This window comes from Barbus barbus (assembly GCF_936440315.1).
Source record: "Barbus barbus genome assembly, chromosome: 26".
Classification (NCBI taxonomy): Eukaryota; Metazoa; Chordata; class Actinopteri; order Cypriniformes; family Cyprinidae; genus Barbus; species Barbus barbus.
This window is the reverse complement of record NC_136754.1, coordinates 3,602,493-3,625,222: the sequence shown is the minus strand read 5'-3', so window position 1 is coordinate 3,625,222 and position 22,730 is coordinate 3,602,493. Positions and strand designations below refer to the sequence as shown.

Genomic DNA, 22,730 nt, shown 5'->3' with positions numbered 1-22,730 from the left:
ATTTGATACACAGCATTACTCCCAGAGTTGCTCAGAATGAGGAGATCTATCAAATGATATGAATATCACGTATTTGTGTGAATATATGAACACGTTCTACAATTTGAGGTAACGTTAATTTAGAAATTGTGTTTTTGAGGCCTTTTTAATCGGTTTAGTGCCACCTAGGGTCCGATCTCCATGAAACTTTGTAACTTTGGCCATGCCCTTTATTAAATGACCTCGTTATAGCTAACCAAAGGACACAATTCAACATTTTCTGATAATTATTGATCTAGAGAGTGCATAGAATTGCACTAAACACAGTTTTTCTATTTCACACGGACCTCCTCCTACTATAAACTGAAATTCCTACAGGATTGTTTGATTTTTAGATTATGATGGTTTTAAGTACCTGTCTCTGTCTTTCGATCTTCGGTGTGATCGTGCTCTTCTGTCTCTGTGGTCGCGGTCAGAGTCGCTGGAGTGGCCGGACTCTCTCCCTCGGTGTCGGCTCGGGCCTGCGGATCCTCCGCTGCTCCTGGAGCCGCCGCTGTCAGACCGCCCTCGTCTGCGAGAACCTTTCACGGGAGAGCGGTTCCGACCGTGTCTGTCCTCGGGCGAGCGGTTCCGACCGTGTCTGTCCTCGGGCGAGCGCGAACGGACATATCTACGGGATCTTTCTGGAGAGCGAGACCGCGATCGGCTCCTACGATGCTTCTTCGATCCCATGTTTTTTTCAGGTCCTGACTGCGCTGCGTCGCGTAAATAGGTAGTTTACATTCTTTACGATACTTATGTCTCTCAAATCAATTCTATGATAATATTTAAGATGAGGCAACAAAGCTTTCTTTGAATTTATATTGAGAAAATACACAGTTTCATTAGAATTTTAGCTTTACACAAATATTCGTATAATTTCTAACAGGCGAAATATAGGGCTTCCCATTGGGGTCCTTTATAAGGCGAAATGTTGACGCCTTGTTTTTTTTTTTGTCATTTTGAACTTTCGTTAAAATTGTGATACACTTTTGTAACATGTTGTTATACTTTTGAATGTTAATTGTTCAATATATACAATTAATAGTAATAATAATAATAATAATAATAAACTGATGCACATTTTGGAAAGATGTAGTACATTTTCTCTTTGAAACGATTTTCCTGTTTTAGTGACTTTCAGTTATGACTATGCATGTCCTGTACAATATATTCGTGGTTGCGGTCCTCACTGCAGAACACAAGATCCAGGGGGTGTGGTTGGATCTAGATCCAACTCTTCCCACCTTACATATACCTAAACCTACCCATATCCACCCCCTGATCCCTAAACCTACCCATATCCACCCCCTGATCCCTAAACCTACCCATATCCACCCCCTGGAGATACTACCCTGGAGCTAACTGCCAAGTATGGTTATGTTTAGGGTTAAGTGTGGGAGATTTAAACGAGGAGGGTAATAATTTGGCATGCAGGGAGTTGAACTTTGGCACAACAAGGATGAGCAACAAAAAAATGTGATCATATACATTTTAAAATGTAATTTAGTTGAATGCATAATCAAGATTCCATGTACTTCATTACACTGCTGGTTGCAAAAGAACTCTGTGTGAGAAGATCGCGTGTCGCTTTTTTTTTCTCACAGTACTTTTAATGCTATTACTTTGATAAGAGAAATCCCTCCCAAAAAATAAGGACTTTGCTGATGTCTGCAAATATTATTTGACTGCAGCACTTCAAACACAATCATTATTGTGTCTCAACTGAAAAAAATAAATAAAAAATACACTGCCCTCTCAAGGTGGATTTATACTTTCGCCTGTCTTCGCACCTTCCCAAACAGACGAGGCTTTTATACTTGTCGCGTTCGCCGTTCAAGCGCTCAGAGCTGGGCGTTGTCTGCTGGCTTTTGCAGCCTGATTGTAGTTACTTGCAGCTGCACATACAGCCTGTTAACTTTTTCTTTTTAATCAAGTACTTTTTCACTTAAATGTTAAGTATGGTACATTTTTATTTAATCTTTAAGTACAGTTTTTATTTCACTTTTAGGTACAATATATTTTAATTTAATTACGTTTTTTATTTACTTGGAAGTAAGCACAGTGCAGTGTTAATGTTCAAACTGTGTATTTACAATGCTTTAAGAGGCTGATAATAATAAATATTCTTATTAGGAATAAAACGGATTGTTGTTGTTTTTAACTGTGCATAGTGCTACTGCATTTTAATGTTGGTCATAATGGTGGTACTTGGAAAGCCAAATATTTTCTGAGGTGGTACATGGTGTAAAAAGTTTAAGAACCACTGCTATAAACCAATAGAAGTCTATAGTATCATGTACTTCTGAGTGAGGGTCTGGTTCTGGCTCACATAGCCTACAAGAGGTTTGTCAAGGGACAGAGTAAAACAGTGTTTCTCCTCTTCTTACTGTTATTAACTCTTTACACACCAGCGTTTTTTAAAAAAAGTTGCCAGCCACTGCCAGCATTTTTGATGATTTTCACCTAAATGTGACGGCCCTCAGAATATTTTCTGCTATGAATATATGAACATATTATACATCCAAATAAAGAACCAAGCCTCTGCTTGAGAAATAGAGATATCTCGTCAATGGTGGGGAAAGAGTTACACAAATGTTGGGCTGATCTGTTTGTAATGGGAGAGTTATGGGAAGAAAATTCCTCTGTGTCATTGCACACATTGCTCAACTTCCTGTTTTAAGAATACAACATCAGCCATCTTGATGTTTGCTACGATGGCAGTAGATCATCTGTTTGCATCCTTCATCCTTCTCCTTATCTCTAACACAGGTAATAAACTCAATTAATAAATGTATGTACAGTAATTGAAATTTCTAATACTGTTTCATCATTTTCTCGTGCATATGTTTGTAAAAACTTATTATGAGTCTGCCATAGTTCTACATCTCATTCTTTTTAATTAATGGGTTAATGACATGAGGTGAGATAGAAGTGTAAAATGTTCTGAACTGTGTGTTTCTCTCTCCTCAGGGTTCAGTGATGTGTTTGTGCAGACGGGAGCTTCTGTTCAACTGGATATACAGACACAGGAACTACCAGAGACTCTGATCTTAACATGGGTGAAAGACAAATCAGCAACAATAGTTACATTTATAACTGCAGCAAAACAAACACTACCTGAGAGTTCTTATAAAGAGAGAGTACAGTTCAATAATGAAACCTTCTCTCTAACACTGAAGAACATGATGAAGACAGACAGTGGTCTCTACACAGCAAAAGGAATAGAAGATTATAATAAATACTTTGCTGAATACAAAGTATCTGTTATAGGTGAGTATAATTCATTGTGTGATGTAATGTGTTCCTGCATGAAAGACAATTCATAATAGTAATATTTTCACTTTTTCAGTTGTATATACAGTGTGCACATTTAAACCAGCTTGTGGCACATTGTCTTTATTTTAGGATTGTATCTGCTTCTTCAATAACTGCAAAACAAATTGTTGCTCATATAATATTCATGTGTGTTTATAATTTGTGTTGTGTTTAAATGTGTGTCTGCTGCATCACGGCTGTCAATTTGATCTTGGAGTAAACGTGTGTTTCAGACGCTGTGGAGGCTCCTGTCCTAACTGTGAACTCAAAATGGTCCCGCAGTGACTCCTGTACTGTGAACTTCACATGCAGAGCTCATGAATTCATGATTAACTCCACCTATCAGAACAACAGATGCTCTCCAGAGGAAGTGACATCACATGAGATCCACACTCTCACCCTGGACTGCAGTGAGGAATCCATCATCTGTAACCATAGCAACCCTGTCAGCTGGAAACAAGACAGAATAAACATTGAAGAACTCTGTGTCAATAATAAAGGTAAATATCTCCTTCTATTCAAGACATGTATTGTGCACACATACACACCATGTGTAATATCAACTAGTCTTTTTTATCCCACAAATCAATCATCTTTTGGTTTGTAAATTGCAAGTTGCATGTTAATTTATAGATAATTAAGGGACTTTTAAAGTTTGAATATATTAATTCATGCTGTTCTTCATCTCTTACTTTCCAGAGAATGAAAAACTGCAAATCAACTTAATTCAAATCTTCCCATCATTTTACTTTTTACTGCCATCGCTGTGGGAGTGATAGTGTTTGGTGGTTTGGCCCTTTACTGTTGTTGCAAGAATAAAACAGGTTTGTCCGTCCTACACTTACTGAAAAACTGATCTCACACTAATACCTTAAATAGTTTCTTCGTTACTGGAAACTAGTGTTCAAGAGCAATTTAAATCTGACAGAATCAAACGCGAATATGTTTCCACACGACCTGTAATCTGTGCAGTAATCTTTCATTCTGACCTCTCAGATGTCAAACAGGCTGATAATACAGACTACGATGATGCTGAGGTGAGATTCAAATGACCGTTCATCTCTATTCCTGCAGATGTCAGATAATAAATGTCACATCAAAATCAATACTGAATATTAACTGTGTTTCACATGACATTCTGTGATGTTTTGTTTTATTTCTCTTCAGATTCAGATCCAGAAGATGACAGGAGATACATGGACCAACGTTACCTACTGTGCCATAGGACGAAACCAAACACCTTCTTCTTCTCATGACTGCTAAAGACTTAAAGCCTTGATTCAGCTTCTAGAGTTAATGACTCTTGTGGAAGTGTACAGACACTATTTCTATTTTGTGTTCAATTAACTTTATCCCGCAGCATGAATGGATGCCCACTGCTCCCGGTGTGTTCACAGTGTGTTTGTGTTCACTACTGTGTCTGAGCACTTTAGTGTTAATTTCGTCAGCTATTTCAATTTTAGTCTTAGTCTTAGTTTCCTTAGTGTCCTTGTTAGTTTTTTATCATATAGTCAACCTTATCCTATTTAGTTTTAGTCGACTAAATGTATCAATATTTTAGTCTAGTTTTAGTCAAAGAAAACCTGAAGTATTTAGTCTAGTTTTAACCTATTTTTAAATATAAAATCCAAATATTTTTAGTCAGCCGATAGCACGTGAAGGCAGCATAAGTCTCGTCTAAATACGAGTTTCCTAGTCGGAAATTGGACATGAACGGCCTTAGAGAGGCCTTATATGGCCAATTTCCTACTAGGAAACTCGTATTTGCCATAATTCCGATAGCAGGAGAATGCAGCATTAGCCACACGTCGCGTCCTTTCTTTCCTTTCCTTAACTTCACTGCAGATGTTATTAATGGGTGTTTCTCTGCTTCTCTCATTAAATATAATCCTTCGCGTCCCCCGCGTAATCTACGCCCCTGGCCCCGGGTGTGTGTTCACTGCTGTGTGTGTGCACTTTGGATGGGTAAATGCAGAGCACGAATTCCGCGTATGGGTCACTATACTTGGCCGTATGTCACTTTCACTTTTTCTTTCTTCAGAATACACACACATCCCAAAATAACCCTGTAGATTCAGGAAGAATGTCTCTGGTTTCTCATAGTTATGCCAATGCACAAGACCAATTTCAGTAACTCTAAATAAAGTCTTCACTGATGTCTGTGAATAGTGTTTGACTGCAGCACTTCAAACCACACACAAAATGGTTTAATGTGATGAGATGAGAATGGTGCTCAGCCTTGACTTCTGTTCTTTGGCAACTATCGTTGCGCACCATTGTGTGTGTGTTTGTAGGGAAGCTGGTTAAATCTAGTCTGTAATTATAGTCTTTTTTACCTGGTACAAATTAGACTTGATCTAAACTATGTTCTTTAAAAAGCAATAAATCAAATCAAATTACTGACAGGAAGAGAATCGTTAAAAATGAACCCACTGTCTGTGGTCGGAAGAAGCTAACCGAGCATCAGTTTACACATATTCAACTTCCTTTTCTAGGACAGCAACACCAGTCATTCTGATGTTTGTTACAATGGCAGTAGATTGTCTGCTTGCATCCTTCATCCTTCTCCTCATCAGTAACACGTAATAACCTCAATTAAATGATTAATTAAATTACTTATTAATGATTAACTTTATGGTGATTGCTGCACAGATCAAAGTTTACACATCTGATAATCAACTGTCTTAATGCTATAGTTTGTCTCATGTATTAAACAATAGTAATTGCTAAGACTAAGTTTTGTCATTGTAATTAAAATGTTTCTGAAAAATGGCCATTATCAATCTGTCATAGTTCTACATCTCAAGCAGAGTATCTGCACATATACATTTATTCATTTAGCTGATGCTTTTATTATTTTCATCACACAGAAGCAATACGATGAGAGCTATAAAATAAAGTTTCAAATGTCGTCCAGAAGAAAAAAGGCTAAAACAGGGAAGGAAAGCAGGCTGATGGTCCCTAACACTAGAGTTTTAAAGAATAATTTATGTTACATCAAAGAAAGGAAGACAAAGATTCTCAGACTACTGTTTCTTGAAATACTATTTAGGAGTTAAAGCACATAGAGCTATAGATATTTTTTTAAACTGATAAAATTAATATAAAATCATTTAAATGCTGAGTTACTTTGGTTATACTGCATGAACAATGAATCATAGAGATTTTATAAACATAATGTACATTTACAATAGTTCATATACATGTGCTATTTATTCTTCATGTAGTCTGGAGTGTCATATATGCCAAAAATCAGCAAACATATGTTGAACATCTTTTTCAGAATGGCTGCCAGTGGGCAATGAAATAGAAAATGTTCTGAACTTTGTGTTTCTCTCTCCTCAGGGTTCGGTGCTGAGATCTCTGTGTTTGTGCAGACAGGAGCTTCTGTTCAACTGGATATACAGACACAACTACCAGAGTTTGTACCTTACAGTAGTGTAATGATAAATCAGAGAATATAGTTAGATATTGTAGCATTTGGACCAATCAGACACACGATTTTGCATTTGATTTAACAAATCAATTAGTCATTGAATTAACAAATAGTCACAGACCCCTCACCCAATACACATACTGGGTGCCGGTTACATGGCAACAAATCTCATAACACCAGTTGTATTGCTCAAAGGAATAAGGGTAGAGCAACACTCACTTCTTTTCCCCTTAGGAAATGGACTCTTCTCTAATTAATTCATAGAAAAACCTTTCTTTGAATGAACACACATATCTTCAGGTCATTGTGTATATTATTACTCTTCTTGTATATGTTTTTGCGTATTGTATCCTGTTTTATGCATGCTTATGATAGAACACTAGTTAATATTACCTCATGTATATCATGTTTGGTCTCTATCAGTTCGTCTTCGGATTATCTAATTGAGAGTGTATATTATATATAGAGGAACAGAATCCATGTTGCTTGAAGTCCAGTTTGAAGTTTCCACAGTCAGTGATGATTTGGGCTGCCATGTCATCTGCTGGTGTTGGTCCACTGTGTTTTCTGAAGTCCACAGTCAACGCAGCCATCTACCAGGAAATTTTAGAGCACTTCATGCTTCCTTCTGCTGACAAGTTTTATGGAGATGCTGATCTCATTTTCCAGCAGGACTTGGCACCTGCCCACACTGCCTAAACTACCAAAAGCTGGTTCAATCACCATGGTGTTACTGTGCTTTATTGGCCAGCAAACTCGCCTGACCTGAACCCCATAGAGAATCTAGGGGGTATTGTCAAGAGGAAGATGAGAGACACCAGACCCAACAATGCAGATGACCTGAAGGCCGCTATCAAAGCAACCTGGGCTTCCATACCACCTCAGCAGTGCCACAAACTGATCAACTCCATGCCACGCCGAATTGAGGCAGTAATTAAAGCAAAAGGAGCCCATACCAAGTATTGAGTACATATACAGTAAATGAACATATTTTCCAGAAGGCCAACAATTCCCAATTTTTTTTATTTATTATTATTGGTCTTATGAAGTATTCTAATTTGTTTAGATTTTGTTGAGAGGTTTTTGTTAAATGTGAGCCTAAATCAATTAAAAGAACTAAAGACTTAAACTACGTCAGTCTGTGTGCATTGAATTTATTTAATATACGAGTTTCACAATTTGAGTTGAATTACTGAAATAAATTAACTTTTCCACAACATTCTAATTTATTGAGATGCACTTGTATAAGTGTTCTAAGAATCTTTAATAGTTTGTATATCAACTTCCAATCCAGTTCATATGCAAATTACCATGCATGGAGACAAAGAGTTGTAAACTTTCCCTCCAAAAGTTCAAGTCACCACTGGCTCTTTGACACCCTAGAGGTGTGACCTGTATATCAGATAAAGCTCTTACTTCAGTGATGCCCCTGCAGTCTACGGTTCTGTTAGATTCTGAGAAGATGTGGATGTGAGCTAGAACTCTTCTTGACCCTTAAGTTTTCGCTAGGCCTTGCGGCCTTGACTTTCCATTCAACCAAAGCTCCTCAGACCTCAACAGGTCTCTTTCTTAGCTTTTTTTCCACTCTCTACCTGGAAGAACATTTCTACCTCAGAACATCTTTGGAATTCATCACTCTTCAACCCGGAAGAATGTGAACGGGAATCCAAAACCTTGAAACCATTAAGACTTTCATCTGAGACTGCATTCCGGACACTCGTCACGACCAAACGCATTGCAAGTATTGTACATTTAACTAAACGAAACAGAGGTTATTAGTACAAGCTATAGACCCCGTTATAAAGGGCGCTGATGGTTTTACTCAGGTGGTTAAATGACTTTTTCCATAACTGCATTCTCTGGTTTTCCTGATGGTTTCATCCATCAACTCTCATTTGTCCTTTCCCCATGTATGAGTGATTGTACGTATGTATTGTGGCGGGAGGAGCAAACGACAGACACAGTGGGTGTGGCGTCAAGCCTCGGAGAGGTTTTTATTAAACAATAAAAAGGGGAAAATAAAGTATCCAAGGGGAAAACTGTCCAAATAAACAGGGAACCTGGTGTCCTCGCTGTGCCGCGGGGCTAGTGAAGGAGGGTAGTGTTCATCAGGGAAGGGGCGGAGTCCGGTGGCCGCACGCGCTGCCCTCTCGGGGCCGGGAGCGAGTGGCGGCGGCGTCTCGTGCGCGGCTCCTTCCATCTCTGACACTTCAAACTCATAAAACCTCATGCATGTGTAAATTAATACCTGTTCCTCTAAACCTTCCCAGTTTCTGTCTTTCCCACCCTCACTGTCACCCTCTATTTTTACAGGAAACAAAACTTTATTAAATACATCAGTTTAAAATGAAACCATGGAACCACTTAAACTCTCCCCACAGCGACTTTACCCCTCCCGAGTGGGTGGGGGTTTCGAAGGAGCCTGGTGCAGTCCGTAGAGCGCCGCGTGTTGCTCCCTGATCGGTAAGGAGAAATACGAGCTGCGCGTCGTCAGTTCAAGGCTCACAGATTTCTGCACATGACAGTCTCAACCACAGAAAAAAGGACAGCAATAATAGCTTGTTCAAAATGGGCACAATCCATCCACTGGCACGCTTTGCTCGTTCAGCGGTTAGATGACTCGCACAATAAGGGATGACGGCACTCCTAACTCCCCGTCCCTACTTACTCTCGCCCCGTCCCAGCTATCTGTCTATCTTCATCGCCGGCGGCCCTAAACGACCGCGAACGACACTCCCCTCCCAATAATATCTGAGTAACGTTACCGCCGTCCTATTTCAACTTGTAAACTACAACCCAACAGCCAACCCGCATCCATTCTCATTTACTGCCCCCTCAGATTTTTGAGCCAAGTGGATTTTGAATGCAGCTTCCAAAAGACAAAAAATAGCTGATTAATATGTTTTATATTTGATACAATCACACCGGCGTGATTAGATCAGTCAGTGCGTCAAATACCCAGCTGATATAATTCAGATCTGCACGCGTTTGTGCAGCACTGCATTATAATAACCAATCACACACGATTCTGTTGAGCTTATGAATGCAATGACCAATCAGAGGCGTTCAGATGAGTCATCGCTAAAATACCGGTGTTTTCTTCACTTGCTCGCTGACTCAATACCTCTTTCTGGCAAATTCTCGTCCGAAACAGCAAACTGGAAATGTGTGTAGGAAACTGTAAGATATTTATTTCATAGTGTAAACAGCTTCAGTGATTTTAACGGGAGTTTTTGAGAGAGCTTGAGGTATTATTTAAACTTTGACTTATGTACCCTTTTAATATTGTCTTTTTTAAAACTGGCAATTAAATTTTTTGTTCTACTTTTGGAGATTTTTTTGGTTTGAATGCAGCTATTTTTCATCATATATTCAGCTATATTATTAAGGGATACTGGTGCAGTATTGAGTTTCGTTTGACCAGAAATCATGTGACTTGTCTGACCAAGCATCCTGTCTCCTCTGTGGCTCACACTTTCAGTTGTAGTATGAACTTTATAGTCGAGAGGGTGAAGCTGTGTGATACGAGGTTGTCTGAGATTCTCGTCTCTTGTCTAGAGTTATTTCAGTATTTTGAATCCTTTTGACTTTCAAGCTTGGATTCCTGTCGCTGATCAACAGGTGATTATCATTGATTATTATTCATTTTAATTATTTTGATAGTTGTATTAAATGACATGATGCAAGGGTTGTATATAATATTGATAATGTCCTTAGTCATTTTATTAGAGGATTTACATTGAATCATGTGCATCCACATGATATATCCTTTTTGTTCTTTGCTTATGTCACATAAAATGTAATCTTTCATCTTTATTTACTTCATCAAATAACCAATCAAACTTTAATGCAAAGTTGGTCAATAAACAGTCTATTTCCCTGCATGGGGGTCAGAGCTATGAAATATATAACGTTGCATATCAGGAGGTGGAGTTGGAGCCATTTTGTTTCTAGTGTATTAACTGCTATTTACTAATGCTAACATAATTTAAAAGTCATATTTTTATCGGAGTGTCTATTTACGCTATGTGCAAAGAGCCCGCCTTGTTGGCAAAGGCTATTTACAATAACTTCGCTCACTAACATGTGAGCGGTGAGCACACTAAAACAAGAGGCAGGTAGAGCATCAGTATCAGTGGCACAGATAAGGTGCATTTTTTACGCGATCGACCCGAGTTCGAGCCCGCCTTTTGCCAAACTTTTTTTTCTTCCTTTTCAAATCTCATATCACATAAATAAAAATGAAGGATATAATCAAAAAGTTGAAAATAAAGTATCGGGTAGGGTTAGAATAGGTGTAGGGAGGGCTTCATTGTCCCAATAAGGTGGCATTCATTTAATAATTTGAATTAAAACTATAATTTACACTCAATGCGTTATTATTCCATACAGTTTTATAATGTACTACAATATGAGGTGCAGATAATTGCCACTATTTGCAATAAGTAGCATAAATAGCAGAAGATCTTGCTATTTTAACATAGTGTAAATAGAATACAGCTAATTGCACTTAGTGTAAATAGCATATCGTTAAAAAAATACTGCTAATTTCACTTGGAGTAAATAGAATCCATTGGTATTTGCACTGAATGTAAATAGCATCTATAGCTATAGTGCAAATGGCTGCTGCCTATTTTTATTTCACACCAAGCATCATTTGCATTTGTATGCCACTTGGTATGATATTTTGTATCTACTATAATGAAAGTAATTTTTAAGTGTGAAAAAGTGATCAAATACTTTTTGATATTTATTGTCTGGGGTTTGTCAGATCCACCAAACCTGGGTAATGTTTATTTATATTATTCTTTCCAGTCATATAATTATGGACAAAGTTACAGATGATGATGTCATGGACACCTCTCCAGAATCATATGGAGATTCAGATGATGTCATGGATACTTCTCCAGTGTCATACAGAAATCCAAATGATGTCAATCCTCCAGTTACAAATCAATATACAGATGACATCATGGACAAACCTCATGAAACAGATCAAGAAGCAGACGATGTCTTGGCTCCTCCTCCAGAGACGCATCAGAACCCAGATAACGTGATGGACAGTCCTCCACTGACAAATTCTGAAAAATATAAAGAAAACCTAAACAAAGACAATTTTGACCCATTTGTGACAGATTTAACCGCCAAAACAGAATTTCAGATACAACCAACTTCAGCTCCTTCCACATCACATGATCAAGACACTGGTGTTAAGACTTTTGAAACCTCAAATAAAGCACATGGAGAATACAAGGTAAATGTGATAATACACTTAAAAATAGGATTTAAAAGGAAGTTTTCGCAGGGATCGCATAGAAGAACTACTTTGGGCTCTTCAAAAAAACCTTTCAGTCCTTGAAATAACCATTCATTTTCTTAATATGAAGAAACGTGTGTGAAGATCACTAAATATAAAGGTTCCAAAAAGGGCTTTTTGCAGTGATGCCATAGAAGAACTATTTTTCTCAGTGTTAAGAATATTTGATTACTTTAAATAACCTTTTTGGACTATAAAGAACCTTTTATGGAATGAAAAGATTCTATGGATGTCAATGCCTTTAAAGAACCTTTATTTTTAACATACGCTATATATAGTCCAATGTATATTCTAGAAATTGTCCTTCTAATTCAAAGGTTTGGCTATTTAACCTTTAGTCTTTGTAGTAACAAGCAGAGATGCAGAATAAACATAGGAGTGTGATGTTCAGATGTCCTCATACTTCAGAGATCTATGCATACACACTTTTACACTTGCACAATTTAACAAACTTTAAAAATCATGGTAATAAGAAACAGATAATTTCTTGTTATCTCTCCAGGATAATGTGAAACCAGTAGAAGAAAGGAGTAACCCGAAACCTGATGGTAATGCAAAAACTGTGTGTTCAGGCTTTAATGATTCATCTCACAACAACACGGGTGAGAAATGCAACTAGTACAAAGTTCTGTCATGAAACTCTAGATTGCACAGGTTGATAAGATTCCAACTCAATCTGATATAATCACATCATTATTCACATGGCGTAGCCGATTGGTTCTAGTTGCATCAGCAGCCAATGAGCTTGCTCCTCAACATTCAAATACTCAGCCAGCACTTGCTGTAGCAGTTGCAGTGTCAGAAACCCTCCACCTTCCCCAGCTCCACCTAGATCTGCTACGGGATCATTTCACGTAGCTATGCGGGTTTATGTCATATATGTTATATGTGCAACAGCAGTATTTCCTACATGCTCACAGCAGCATGTTGTGGATGTATTGGCAGTAGCAAGTCTCGGTACCTGCTCTGCCGCCGCAGCAGATCTATTCATTAACACTGCCATGTATACTACCATGATAAACTCTCAAAGAGTTGCCATGACAGAACTATATATCAGTAAGAAGCACTATTTCATTACCGTGTTGTGGTGTGTTCTTATATTCTCTGAGTTTGAGAACAGCTCTGTGTTGTTTTATTTTAGATCATGGTGATCCTGATTTGACCGTTGCAGTGTTTGGAAGCTCTGATGCTGTCCAGTTTGGATGTGACAACGTTCTACTCGGAGAGAAACAACTCTGTCATAAAAATGCAGAATTTCCAATGATCGTTCAAGAGAGGAGGATATCAGAACATTGTGTCTCAGTGATCAACATGATTGGCTCACATGAGACTGATTTCAAACCTGTCGATAATGTTATTGGTCAACTAGTGAATGAAAATGAAATGCATGCCTTCATCTGTGTTGTGCGATTGGGCCAGTTAATGGATGCTGATAAGATGGGTATTGAATGGCTACAGAGAATATTCTCTGATCGAGTTCTTTCATTTGTGATTATTGTCTTTACCTATGAGAGAGAGGAAGAGTGTGATACTATAATAGATGACCTGAAGAACAACTCTGTTCTGGAGCAGCTGCTGAAGAAATGTGGAGGAAGATATCACACCTGCAGCAAGGTCATGAACAACCAATCAGAGATGAGAGAATTGATGGACAGAATCAAGCGTCTGTTCACAGACAATAATCAGCGGTGCTACACCAGAGAGATGTACACAACTTTAAGACACCTGCAAGACAGTGAATATCAAAGTGGTAACACAGCCTGTATGTTCATTTTTGGCTTACATTTACCACAACTCCATTTCAACTTTTAATTTTAATTCAAGATTCAAAAATAATACTGCAATAGATTCAAATATTTTAAATATTATGAAAGTTGTTTGTGGAATTTTGCCTCAACATTTTTCATCTCACATTTCACTTTCATGATCTTTTCTTTTACTTTCACTTTCATCTCATTAGTATTTGTAAGTGTGATTCAAGTGCACAATCCTGCCCAGCCCCTGCCCACTCTTCATATATTGTTAAAAAAATATATAATTTTGATAATTTTGAAATCAAACCAGGGATGGGGTCAGCAGAGCTCATTAGCATATAAAGCAACATGGACTAAAATGGCTTGCTAAAAACAGAGCTGATTTTGACATGGTAAAAAGTGTGTTTTTTACACTACCATTCAGAAATTTTAACCAAAGTATGTTATAGACTTTTCATTAAGACCCTAAAGAATCATATCAACTTATATCAAATGGACATCGGATGACCCCATTTAAACACAAAACTTAATTACGAAACAGACATCACAAAGTATTGATAGCTTGAGTTCAGTGAGTCAGAGGCTGATTCTGAAAAATAGTTTGCTTATCCCTGGTATACATGTAAATAGATTCTGGTAATAAAAAAAGTGTCCCCCAAATACATAAGCCTCGTTCAGACTGATGTCACTGAGGGACAGAAGGAAATTGTACCACTTTTGAAAACAAGCCTTGATTAAAAACCTCGTTCAGACTGTCAGCCCAAATCCGATTTTTGTGCAAATCCGATTGAAATCCAATCATATTTAAATAGTCTGAACAGCAACGAACTACATGAAATCCAATTAGTGCAAATCCGTTTCGAGCTACATTCGTATGTGGTTTGGAGTCCTATTCAAATCGCATTTCTGGAAATCCGATTTAGTCTGGACGGTCAGATCGGATTTTGTGTGGCTTTTTCATGTCCTCACGCCACGTAAAACGTAAATACGTCAGACGTTTTTGCAGAAAACATGCTGAACATCTTTGCAGAAACAAGCTTGTGTCGTTGCGAAGTGCAAGTTATGCGGAATAAAACAATATACTGCTAGTATATGCACCTCTTTGTGTTTTGAAATTAGCGGAGACAACAACAAAAATTTATGAACAGTTGCGATATGCTGTGTTGACAGTCAGTTACTCAAATCAGATTCCATCCGGATATGCTCAAAATCAGATTTGGGCTGACAGTCTGAACGAAGCTTTAAAGATCATTAGTTGTCATCTTTATTTTTAAGTATCCCAATGATATTTAACACATTTGTCAAGTTGCAAGACATGACTGAATGTACAGTATTGTCCATAGTTTTATTATGGCATTTGTTAGTGAACTGATAAATGTTAGTCACACTGAATGTTTTTGAATTAGCCAACTTCAAAAGAATCTGCACACAAGCATTTGCAGTTGTACTTTAAAATTTGGGCACACCGCTAATAATGTTAATTCTCTTAAAATAACAGCTAATAATTTTTTTTCCTCCGTTTTCATACAATCAAGGTGCGGAAACAGTAAGCATTGGTGACACTAATGCACAGACTATGGGGAGCCTGGTCCAAACTGTTGAAGCAGATAAAGAAAAGGTAAGAACTTGCATAATTAACAGGCCTATTTTTTCGGAGCGTTGTTCATATTCCACCATGATCTCAAAAGTACTCATACGTATTTTTATATTTGAATGCGGTTATGTTTGCATAGACTTCAAAAATTTGCATAGTATTCTGTCCTAGATGCGTGTTCCATCTACACAACACTAACAGATAGCTAACAGTCAGAACTCAGAAAAAGGGCAGATGCAGGAGTAAAGTTGAACGTTTTACTGTTAGGTTCTTTCCTCTTCCGTTTCTTATTCTTTTCTTTTTTGTAAAACTGAAACATATAAAGATTACAGGGAGTTCACAAATAAATGTGAATGAATTTACATTATTTACAATGAACACACATGACACAGGGCTACATTTGTGCTCTGCTTAGTATTATCACCAAAGAGTAATAGTTTTAAACTAACTTATGAATTTCACACTTAAACATTCTTACAAACACTGAAGAAAAGTAATAGACTTCCAGGCAAATCCTTTCCAAGGCACATAACGCAAAGGAAACAGAGTAAAGAACTTCTTGGACAACCGCATGGAGAGAATCTGGTGCTGTATCCGAAATCGCCCCCTATACCCTCAAATAGTGCACAAATAGTGCACTATTTGAGGGGACGGCCATTTTAAGTGGTGTTCGAAACCATAGTGGATGTTCTCGAGTGCACTCATTCAATCCCACAATGCACCGCAAAAATGAGTGTACAACCGATGTACACTCAACGGCTAGAGAATCCCCAGAATGCACTGTGAGAGTCCATTCATTCATTTTAGAAGCGCTCGTCCATGGCGTAATACAACAAAGGTACAAAACTAGTTGTAAATTGACTATTAGGGTTTTATACATAATTTCCGTGACAGAGTTCAAGATAAATCCTTTAGTCTTACTACTGGAGCTGCCCGTTTCAAATGATTATTAAACAGCAAGCAAACTATGCAAAAGCGGCAGTTCTTCCGGTGCACTCAGTGTCCGAATTCACTCACTCGTTTTCATTCACTCCTTCAAGTGAACTGTATGAGTGGACTAATGTAGGGAATAGTGAATGAGGGTATAGGGGGCGATTTCGGATACAGCCTGGAACACTGCAATTATTTCCTGGTTAACCTCTAACCCAAGAGTCACATGGTCTAAATCAACCACTAAGAAAATAGCAATGAATAAAAATGAATTGAATTGAATCTATAAATATTGAATATTTATCAATTAATGTAATTAACCAGTTGATTCTATTGTATTTATAATCAATGAGATTGTTACAACCCTTTCCTGGCTTACAGAGGTCTAAATGGGAAGATCAACACCTGTAGGCAGAGAGGTATCATTGTACAAACAGTGATAACCTAATTAACATGTCCGTAGTATTGCTGAAGAAACAGCAATGCATTCACACTTTTAATAACACATAAATCTGTCCACCGCACTTTTTTCACCATTTTCACAGAGGTTTTTAAGGGCCATAGAAGTAATAACTAAGCCTCCAGCTATCGCTGCAGCTAAGCTAAATAAAAAGCAGAAATGTTTGGACTGATGAAACGTGAAGACATTAAAACACACGATTGCGACAATATGGTTTATATGTGTTTTTCAAGTCATCTCCTGGTAATAAAGTATATGAATGATGCAGTGCTAATTGACATAGCATTTATTACAGTATAGAAACTATTCAAAATGGAAAAAGTGTTTGAAACAAATCGTAAAATTGTCATTAGAAAAATATATTTATTATATAATAGATTTTATGTTTCTACAGCTGTATATAGGCCTAAATAATAATGTTTTTGTTTTAGATGCTGTCATCGTCTGTTGAAATGTACAAATATTTAGGCTGCGCAAATGTTACATATAGATACATGTAACAATGAGATCAGGGAGCGTATTCATTTTTGTTGTAGGATTTTAATGTATTAAAAGTGTACAAATTAGCATTCTTCTCAACTACACTATTTTATGGTACTGTATTTTTCAGCTAGGTGCAGAGCAACTCATTGCCAGGCTTCATCTTGAAGGCAAACTGAGAACAGTAGATTTCCTTAAGCCAATTGTACAATCACAGTCCCAAGATTCTTGTGCAGAAGAGGAGCTGGCTTCAGTTTTTCTACAGAAATTGATGATGATGGACTACAGAGCAAGATACCTTCAGATTATAGAGAATAAAAAACATCACTCACAACAAAGGAACAATGAATCATCTGAAGATGATGGTGATGCCTTTGATAGTATTTTTGGAGAAACTGCTCAACCCTCTGATGAAACGGATGCAGTCCATATGATGGATGTTCAGATGGCTGTGTTTAATTGTGCTGATAGCTTCCTAAAGCAGCTCATGGTGACTAAACTCTCACAGTGTCAGTATGCACTGCCTCTGCTTGTACCAAATCCATCCACACAACAGATTGAGTTCCCACTCTGGACATTTAGACAAATCAACAAGAGCTGGAAGACAACTGATGATACAGGTAAAATCTCCAGCAAATTCCTGCCAGTCTACAAGGCAGAGACCCCAATGGTGGCTTTTTTCAGGTTTGGCAAAGTGTCCTCATCCAAGTCCCAACTAATGAACAGCCTGATCAATGAGAAACACAACACGTTCTTCCACAGGAACTGCCCAGGCAGCAGCAGAACCAGAGTGTTGATGGATGGAGTGGTGGAGATCGCCTGGTACTGTCCATCTGGAGAGAAAACAGACAGATTTACTCATTGTGTTGCGTTCTGTAACCTTCATGGTGATGCAGGAGCACATGAGAAGCAGCTTGATATCCTGACCGAAATGGCTTCTGTAAATGTTGCTATTTTACCACAACTTGACAAGAAAGACAAAAGCATGACCAAGATCCAAACCTTCTACAAGGACTCAAAGCCACTCATCTGCCTTCTTACTGACAATGATTCAGCTCTCACAGAAATGCGGGTAGGGAAATATAAAATTGGTTTGAAAGGCAGAAATCAGTCAGATGTATTTGAAGAAATCAGAAGAGCTATAAATAATGGGCTCTTGTCTACTGAATCAAGTTCCTTCTTTAAGCTTGAAGATGTGTACAAACACAACGATATCAGAGTGGATGAGGTCGAAGATGATGACTGCAGGAGTGGAAAAGAGGCAGCACAGCAGATGATAACTTTACTGGAGGATAAAGATCTGACTGAAATCAAAGAATCATTCCTGCCATGTCAGGGAAAGCTGTGGCATCAGTGGTGCCAGAAGAATAAAGAACTTCATCGACCGACATTAGGAGAACTACATAAGGGAAACAACATAGAAAAGAACAAAAGTACTAAAAAATCAGAAATGCAGAAAATCCGTCAACAGCAACAAACATCAGACCTAAGTCAGTTTATCAAAATCTGTGTTCAAAAACTGAATTCACAAGCAGGAAAAGAGATGATATATTTTCTGAAATGGCTAGGCATCCTGCTAGACAATTACACTACTGAAAGTCTTTCAGCCCTTCTTCGTGAGTATGATCAAAAATGGTCAACAATCCTAACTCTTAAAAAGAAACATGATAAATCAAAGCAAATGACTGTTGCACAAGTTGAACTTGAGAGAGTCTCTGAGAAACTACAAGCTGCAATCTTTGGCTTGGAGCACATACTGAGAGAGATCGGTCAGATATATGAATCGTGTTCATCTGTGAAGAAAAACAAAAAAGACCTAAAGTTTAACTTCTCCTCTCTTCCAAGTCTTGCAGCAGAGATGATGATTTCTGGATTTCCACTGGAGTTGATGGATGGCGATGCTGCCCATGTTCCTCTGATCTGGGTTACTGCTGTTCTTGATGCACTCATCCAAAAACTGGGAGACAAGAGAGTCTATGTGTTGTCAGTTTTAGGGATTCAAAGCTCTGGGAAATCCACCATGCTGAATGCCATGTTTGGGCTGCAGTTTGCCGTCAGTGCTGGCAGGTGCACCAGAGGAGCTTTCATGCAGCTGGTCAGAGTGTCAGAGGAGATGAAAGCACAGCTGAAGTTTGACTACATTCTGGTCGTTGATACCGAGGGACTTCGTGCCCTAGAACTGGCTGGAAGATCAACAAGAAATCATGACAATGAAATGGCCACATTTGTTGTTGGTCTTGGAAATATGACATTGATCAACATATTTGGGGAAAACACAGCAGAGATGCAGGACATTCTTCAAATTGTTGTTCAGGCCTTTATGAGGATGAAGAAGCTCAAAATCAGTCCAAGCTGCATGTTTGTGCATCAGAATGTTTCAGATATTACAGCCGGAGATAAAAACATGGAGGGGAGAAGACGACTGCAGGATAAACTGGATGAGATGACGAAACTCGCTGCTAAGGAGGAAGACTGTGATACAGAGTCTTTCAGTGACATCATTGCATTTGACATTCAGAATGATGTGAAGTATTTTGCACAGCTCTGGGAAGGCAGCCCACCAATGGCACCACCAAACCCAGACTACAGCAGAAATATTCAGGAGCTGAAAGACACCATTCTCTCAAAAGCTTCAAAATCTAACGGCATTAAGCTGTCTCAGTTCAGAATGCGTATTAATGATCTGTGGAATGCACTGCTGAATGAAAACTTTGTGTTCAGCTTCAAAAACACACTTGAGATTGCGGTATACAGAAAACTAGAAACTAAGTACAGCGACTGGACGTATAGCCTCAGAAGTGCCATGTTGATTGTTGAAGGCAAATTCTACAACAGAATTGCTAATGGAAACATTGGGGTCCAGGAAAATGACTTGTTGGCTGACATGAGGATGACAAAGGAGCAGGTAGATAAATCAATCATGTCTTACTTTGAAGAGGACAAAGACAAAGACATTCTGTGTCAATGGCGAGGAAGATTTGAAACCAGAATCAAAGATCTTCATGATGACCTTGTGAAGGGAACAAAAAGAAAGTTAGATGAAGCTATTGAACAGAAAAAAGCCAGAGAGCAGCTGGATCAAAGAAGGACAGAGTATGAAAACAAGCTTTTCAGTCGGAGCAAGGAACTAGCTTTAAGCCTGCAAAATACAGGAACAGGTGAACCTATGCTTAAGGAAGAGTTTGACACAATGTGGAGTAAATGGGTCACTGAAATGACCAAAGACACACCTCAAATCTCAGACATAAACTTTCGGGAGGATGTGACACGGATATTATCTGAAAACCATGAACTGACTCTTGTAGATGAGCGCTTAGAACAAAAAGTCTATGAAGAGATAAACTGCCGGGGTGATTATTGTGACTACTTAATACTAAAAAGGCATCTGGAGCATTCTGATGAAATGGCATCTTCAGCGGAAACTACAGAGAGCTCTAAGAAAAACAAGAGTGGGATATACAATTGGTTCGGTCAAAAAGTTAAATCAGGCATAGACTTTTTTAGAGGGACTCAAAATCCACCAGTGAACATGGACCTAAATGCTGAACTTTATAACTCAATAAGGGATCTGACTCATAAAATTATTCAGGAAACTAAAATGATAATGAAGAAGTCACCAGTTGGAACACAAGGCTACAATGACAGTTTTGTTCAGGAAATAACAGACTATGTTAAAAAATCAGTACAGAAACATAAATCTGTGAGCCAAAAATACACATTGAAAAAGGAGTTTACCATAGATCTGAGTCTCTACGTGTGTGAGATTGCAAGACAGACTTTTACTGATCTCCACAAAGAATTCAGAGAAGCAAATGACCCAAGACTGTATCTTGAGAAGCAGAAAACTCAATATTGGAACATCTTCAAGAAATACTACAAAGGAACAACAACAACAACCATACTGAGTGAATTCATCTGCAGCAAACTTGAACCATCTATTCTGCAAGCAGTTTACAACGAAACTGCTATTGGTTTGGCAGCACAGATGAGGTCTGACATACAAGCATTACGTCAGAACAGACCAAATCTGGAGAAACACATTCTGAGATCCCTTGCAGAAAAGGAGGACTTTGAGCAATACATACAATACATTCATAATCCCAGAGATCACTTCAAACAATTCATAAAGAATGAAGTGGACAGATACTTCACCAAACAAAACAAACAGATCCTAAGCATTTTCAAAGGTAATCTGAAACAAAAAGGTCAGATTGTAAGTAATGCAGTGAAAACGGCTACATTGGAGGTCAAGAGTCAGAATGGAGATGGCAGCATGTGGTTCAGATGCTTCACCAAAACCCTGAGAGATGAGCTGCAACTCACAGGAAACTCGTGTGTGGATCTCAGTGAAATTGAAAACATGGATTTTCTTCAGAATGTTTTGAGTGGCAGTCTAGAGGAGATGATGAAAAATATGCAGAATTGTTTTAAAAAATGTAATGACGTAAAAATGGAAAAGAGCAGGAAAAGACCAGATGAGATTTTGATTGAGCACTTCTGCCAGTGCTGTTGGGTTCAGTGTCCTTTCTGTAAAGCCATCTGCACCCACACAATGGAAGACCATGATGGAGATCACTGCGTTCCTTTCCACCGCAATATTGGACTGAACGGATGGTTTTATAGAGGAACAACAAACCTGTCTATTGACATTTGCACAACAGCAGTAGTGAGTGATCGATCCTTTTACCCAAATTCCTCAGATGACTCAGTCCTCTGGAAAGAATACAGAAAAGGAGGTCGCAAATATGCTAACTGGAGCATCACGCCTGACAACTCTGAGCTGCCGTACTGGAAGTGGTTTGTGTGCAGATTCCAGAAAGATCTGGAAATGTACTACAGCAAGATGTTCCAAGGATATGGTGAGATTCCAGATGAATGGAAAACGTACACAAAAAAGGATGTTCTGGAGAGTTTGGATAAGTACTTCTAATAGGACAGTAAACAAATGGCCAATCCCTGATTAAAGATGATATTTGTGCATCCTGATATCCTGATTTTGTTTTTCTGACAACACTGCTGGGCTTTTCATTTAGAGGCACTGTAGATGCGTTGATCAGTACTGTCAAATTATAGAGAGACAAATGTGACTGTTAAAACCAGTGGGAAATATTTAATTATTTACTCAGTCAAAATGTATCCTCAGTTTATAAAAATAAATTGAGAACAGGTGTTTATTTTATTTTTGAGACTTTTTAGATTTTCTGTTACTTATGAGATATTTTGACTCATTCTAGGAAATTGGTAGATGTGATGATGCAGTGTAATGCTCTGGCTTTGACTGAAATTCAATAGATAAATTAGACTGTGATGTACAATCTTCATTGTTTTTATATTTGTTTTATTTGTTGTTGTTTTATTTCATATTGGACTTAATTTTCCAGACAGTTATGTTGTTAGTATCTTATATCTACTCTGGATGACAA

At 38.1% G+C, this 22,730-nt stretch overlaps 2 protein-coding genes across 3 annotated transcripts; both read left to right on the top strand.

Moving 5' to 3' along the window:
• The first annotated feature begins 2,685 nt into the window (after window positions 1-2,685).
• On the top strand, window positions 2,686-7,897 carry LOC306846136 (CD48 antigen-like). Of its 2 annotated transcripts, XM_079379266.1 has the most exons (7): window positions 2,689-2,790; window positions 2,992-3,291; window positions 3,570-3,836; window positions 4,036-4,160; window positions 4,333-4,373; window positions 4,504-5,006; window positions 5,090-6,109. In XM_079379266.1, exons 1-4 carry the CDS (start codon window positions 2,724-2,726, stop codon window positions 4,110-4,112), a joined length of 711 nt encoding a protein of 236 aa, XP_079235392.1. In that variant the 5' UTR covers window positions 2,689-2,723; the 3' UTR covers window positions 4,113-4,160; window positions 4,333-4,373; window positions 4,504-5,006; window positions 5,090-6,109. The 2 variants fall into 2 exon arrangements, with proteins under 2 accessions (XP_079235391.1, XP_079235392.1); XM_079379265.1 differs by having other exon boundaries at window positions 2,686-2,790; window positions 4,504-7,897.
• Window positions 7,898-10,279: 2,382 nt separating this feature from the next.
• LOC306845776 (interferon-induced very large GTPase 1-like) lies at window positions 10,280-22,237 on the top strand (the record flags this gene model as incomplete). Its single annotated transcript, XM_079378757.1, has 6 exons — window positions 10,280-10,393; window positions 11,588-12,026; window positions 12,592-12,691; window positions 13,231-13,851; window positions 15,379-15,461; window positions 17,438-22,237. Exons 2-6 carry the CDS (start codon window positions 11,598-11,600, stop codon window positions 22,235-22,237), a joined length of 6,033 nt encoding a protein of 2,010 aa, XP_079234883.1. The 5' UTR covers window positions 10,280-10,393; window positions 11,588-11,597.
• Window positions 22,238-22,730: the final 493 nt, after the last annotated feature.

Excerpts from the sequence above, each read along its gene's own strand:
- LOC306846136 (XM_079379265.1), top strand. The coding sequence starts at position 2,724 with ATGTTTGCTACGATGGCAGTAGATCATCTGTTTGCATCCTTCATCCTT. Across the intron at positions 3,292-3,569 it reads ATACAAAGTATCTGTTATAG|ACGCTGTGGAGGCTCCTGTC; the intron begins GTGAGTATAATT and ends CGTGTGTTTCAG. Across the intron at positions 3,837-4,035 it reads ACTCTGTGTCAATAATAAAG|AGAATGAAAAACTGCAAATC; the intron begins GTAAATATCTCC and ends CTTACTTTCCAG.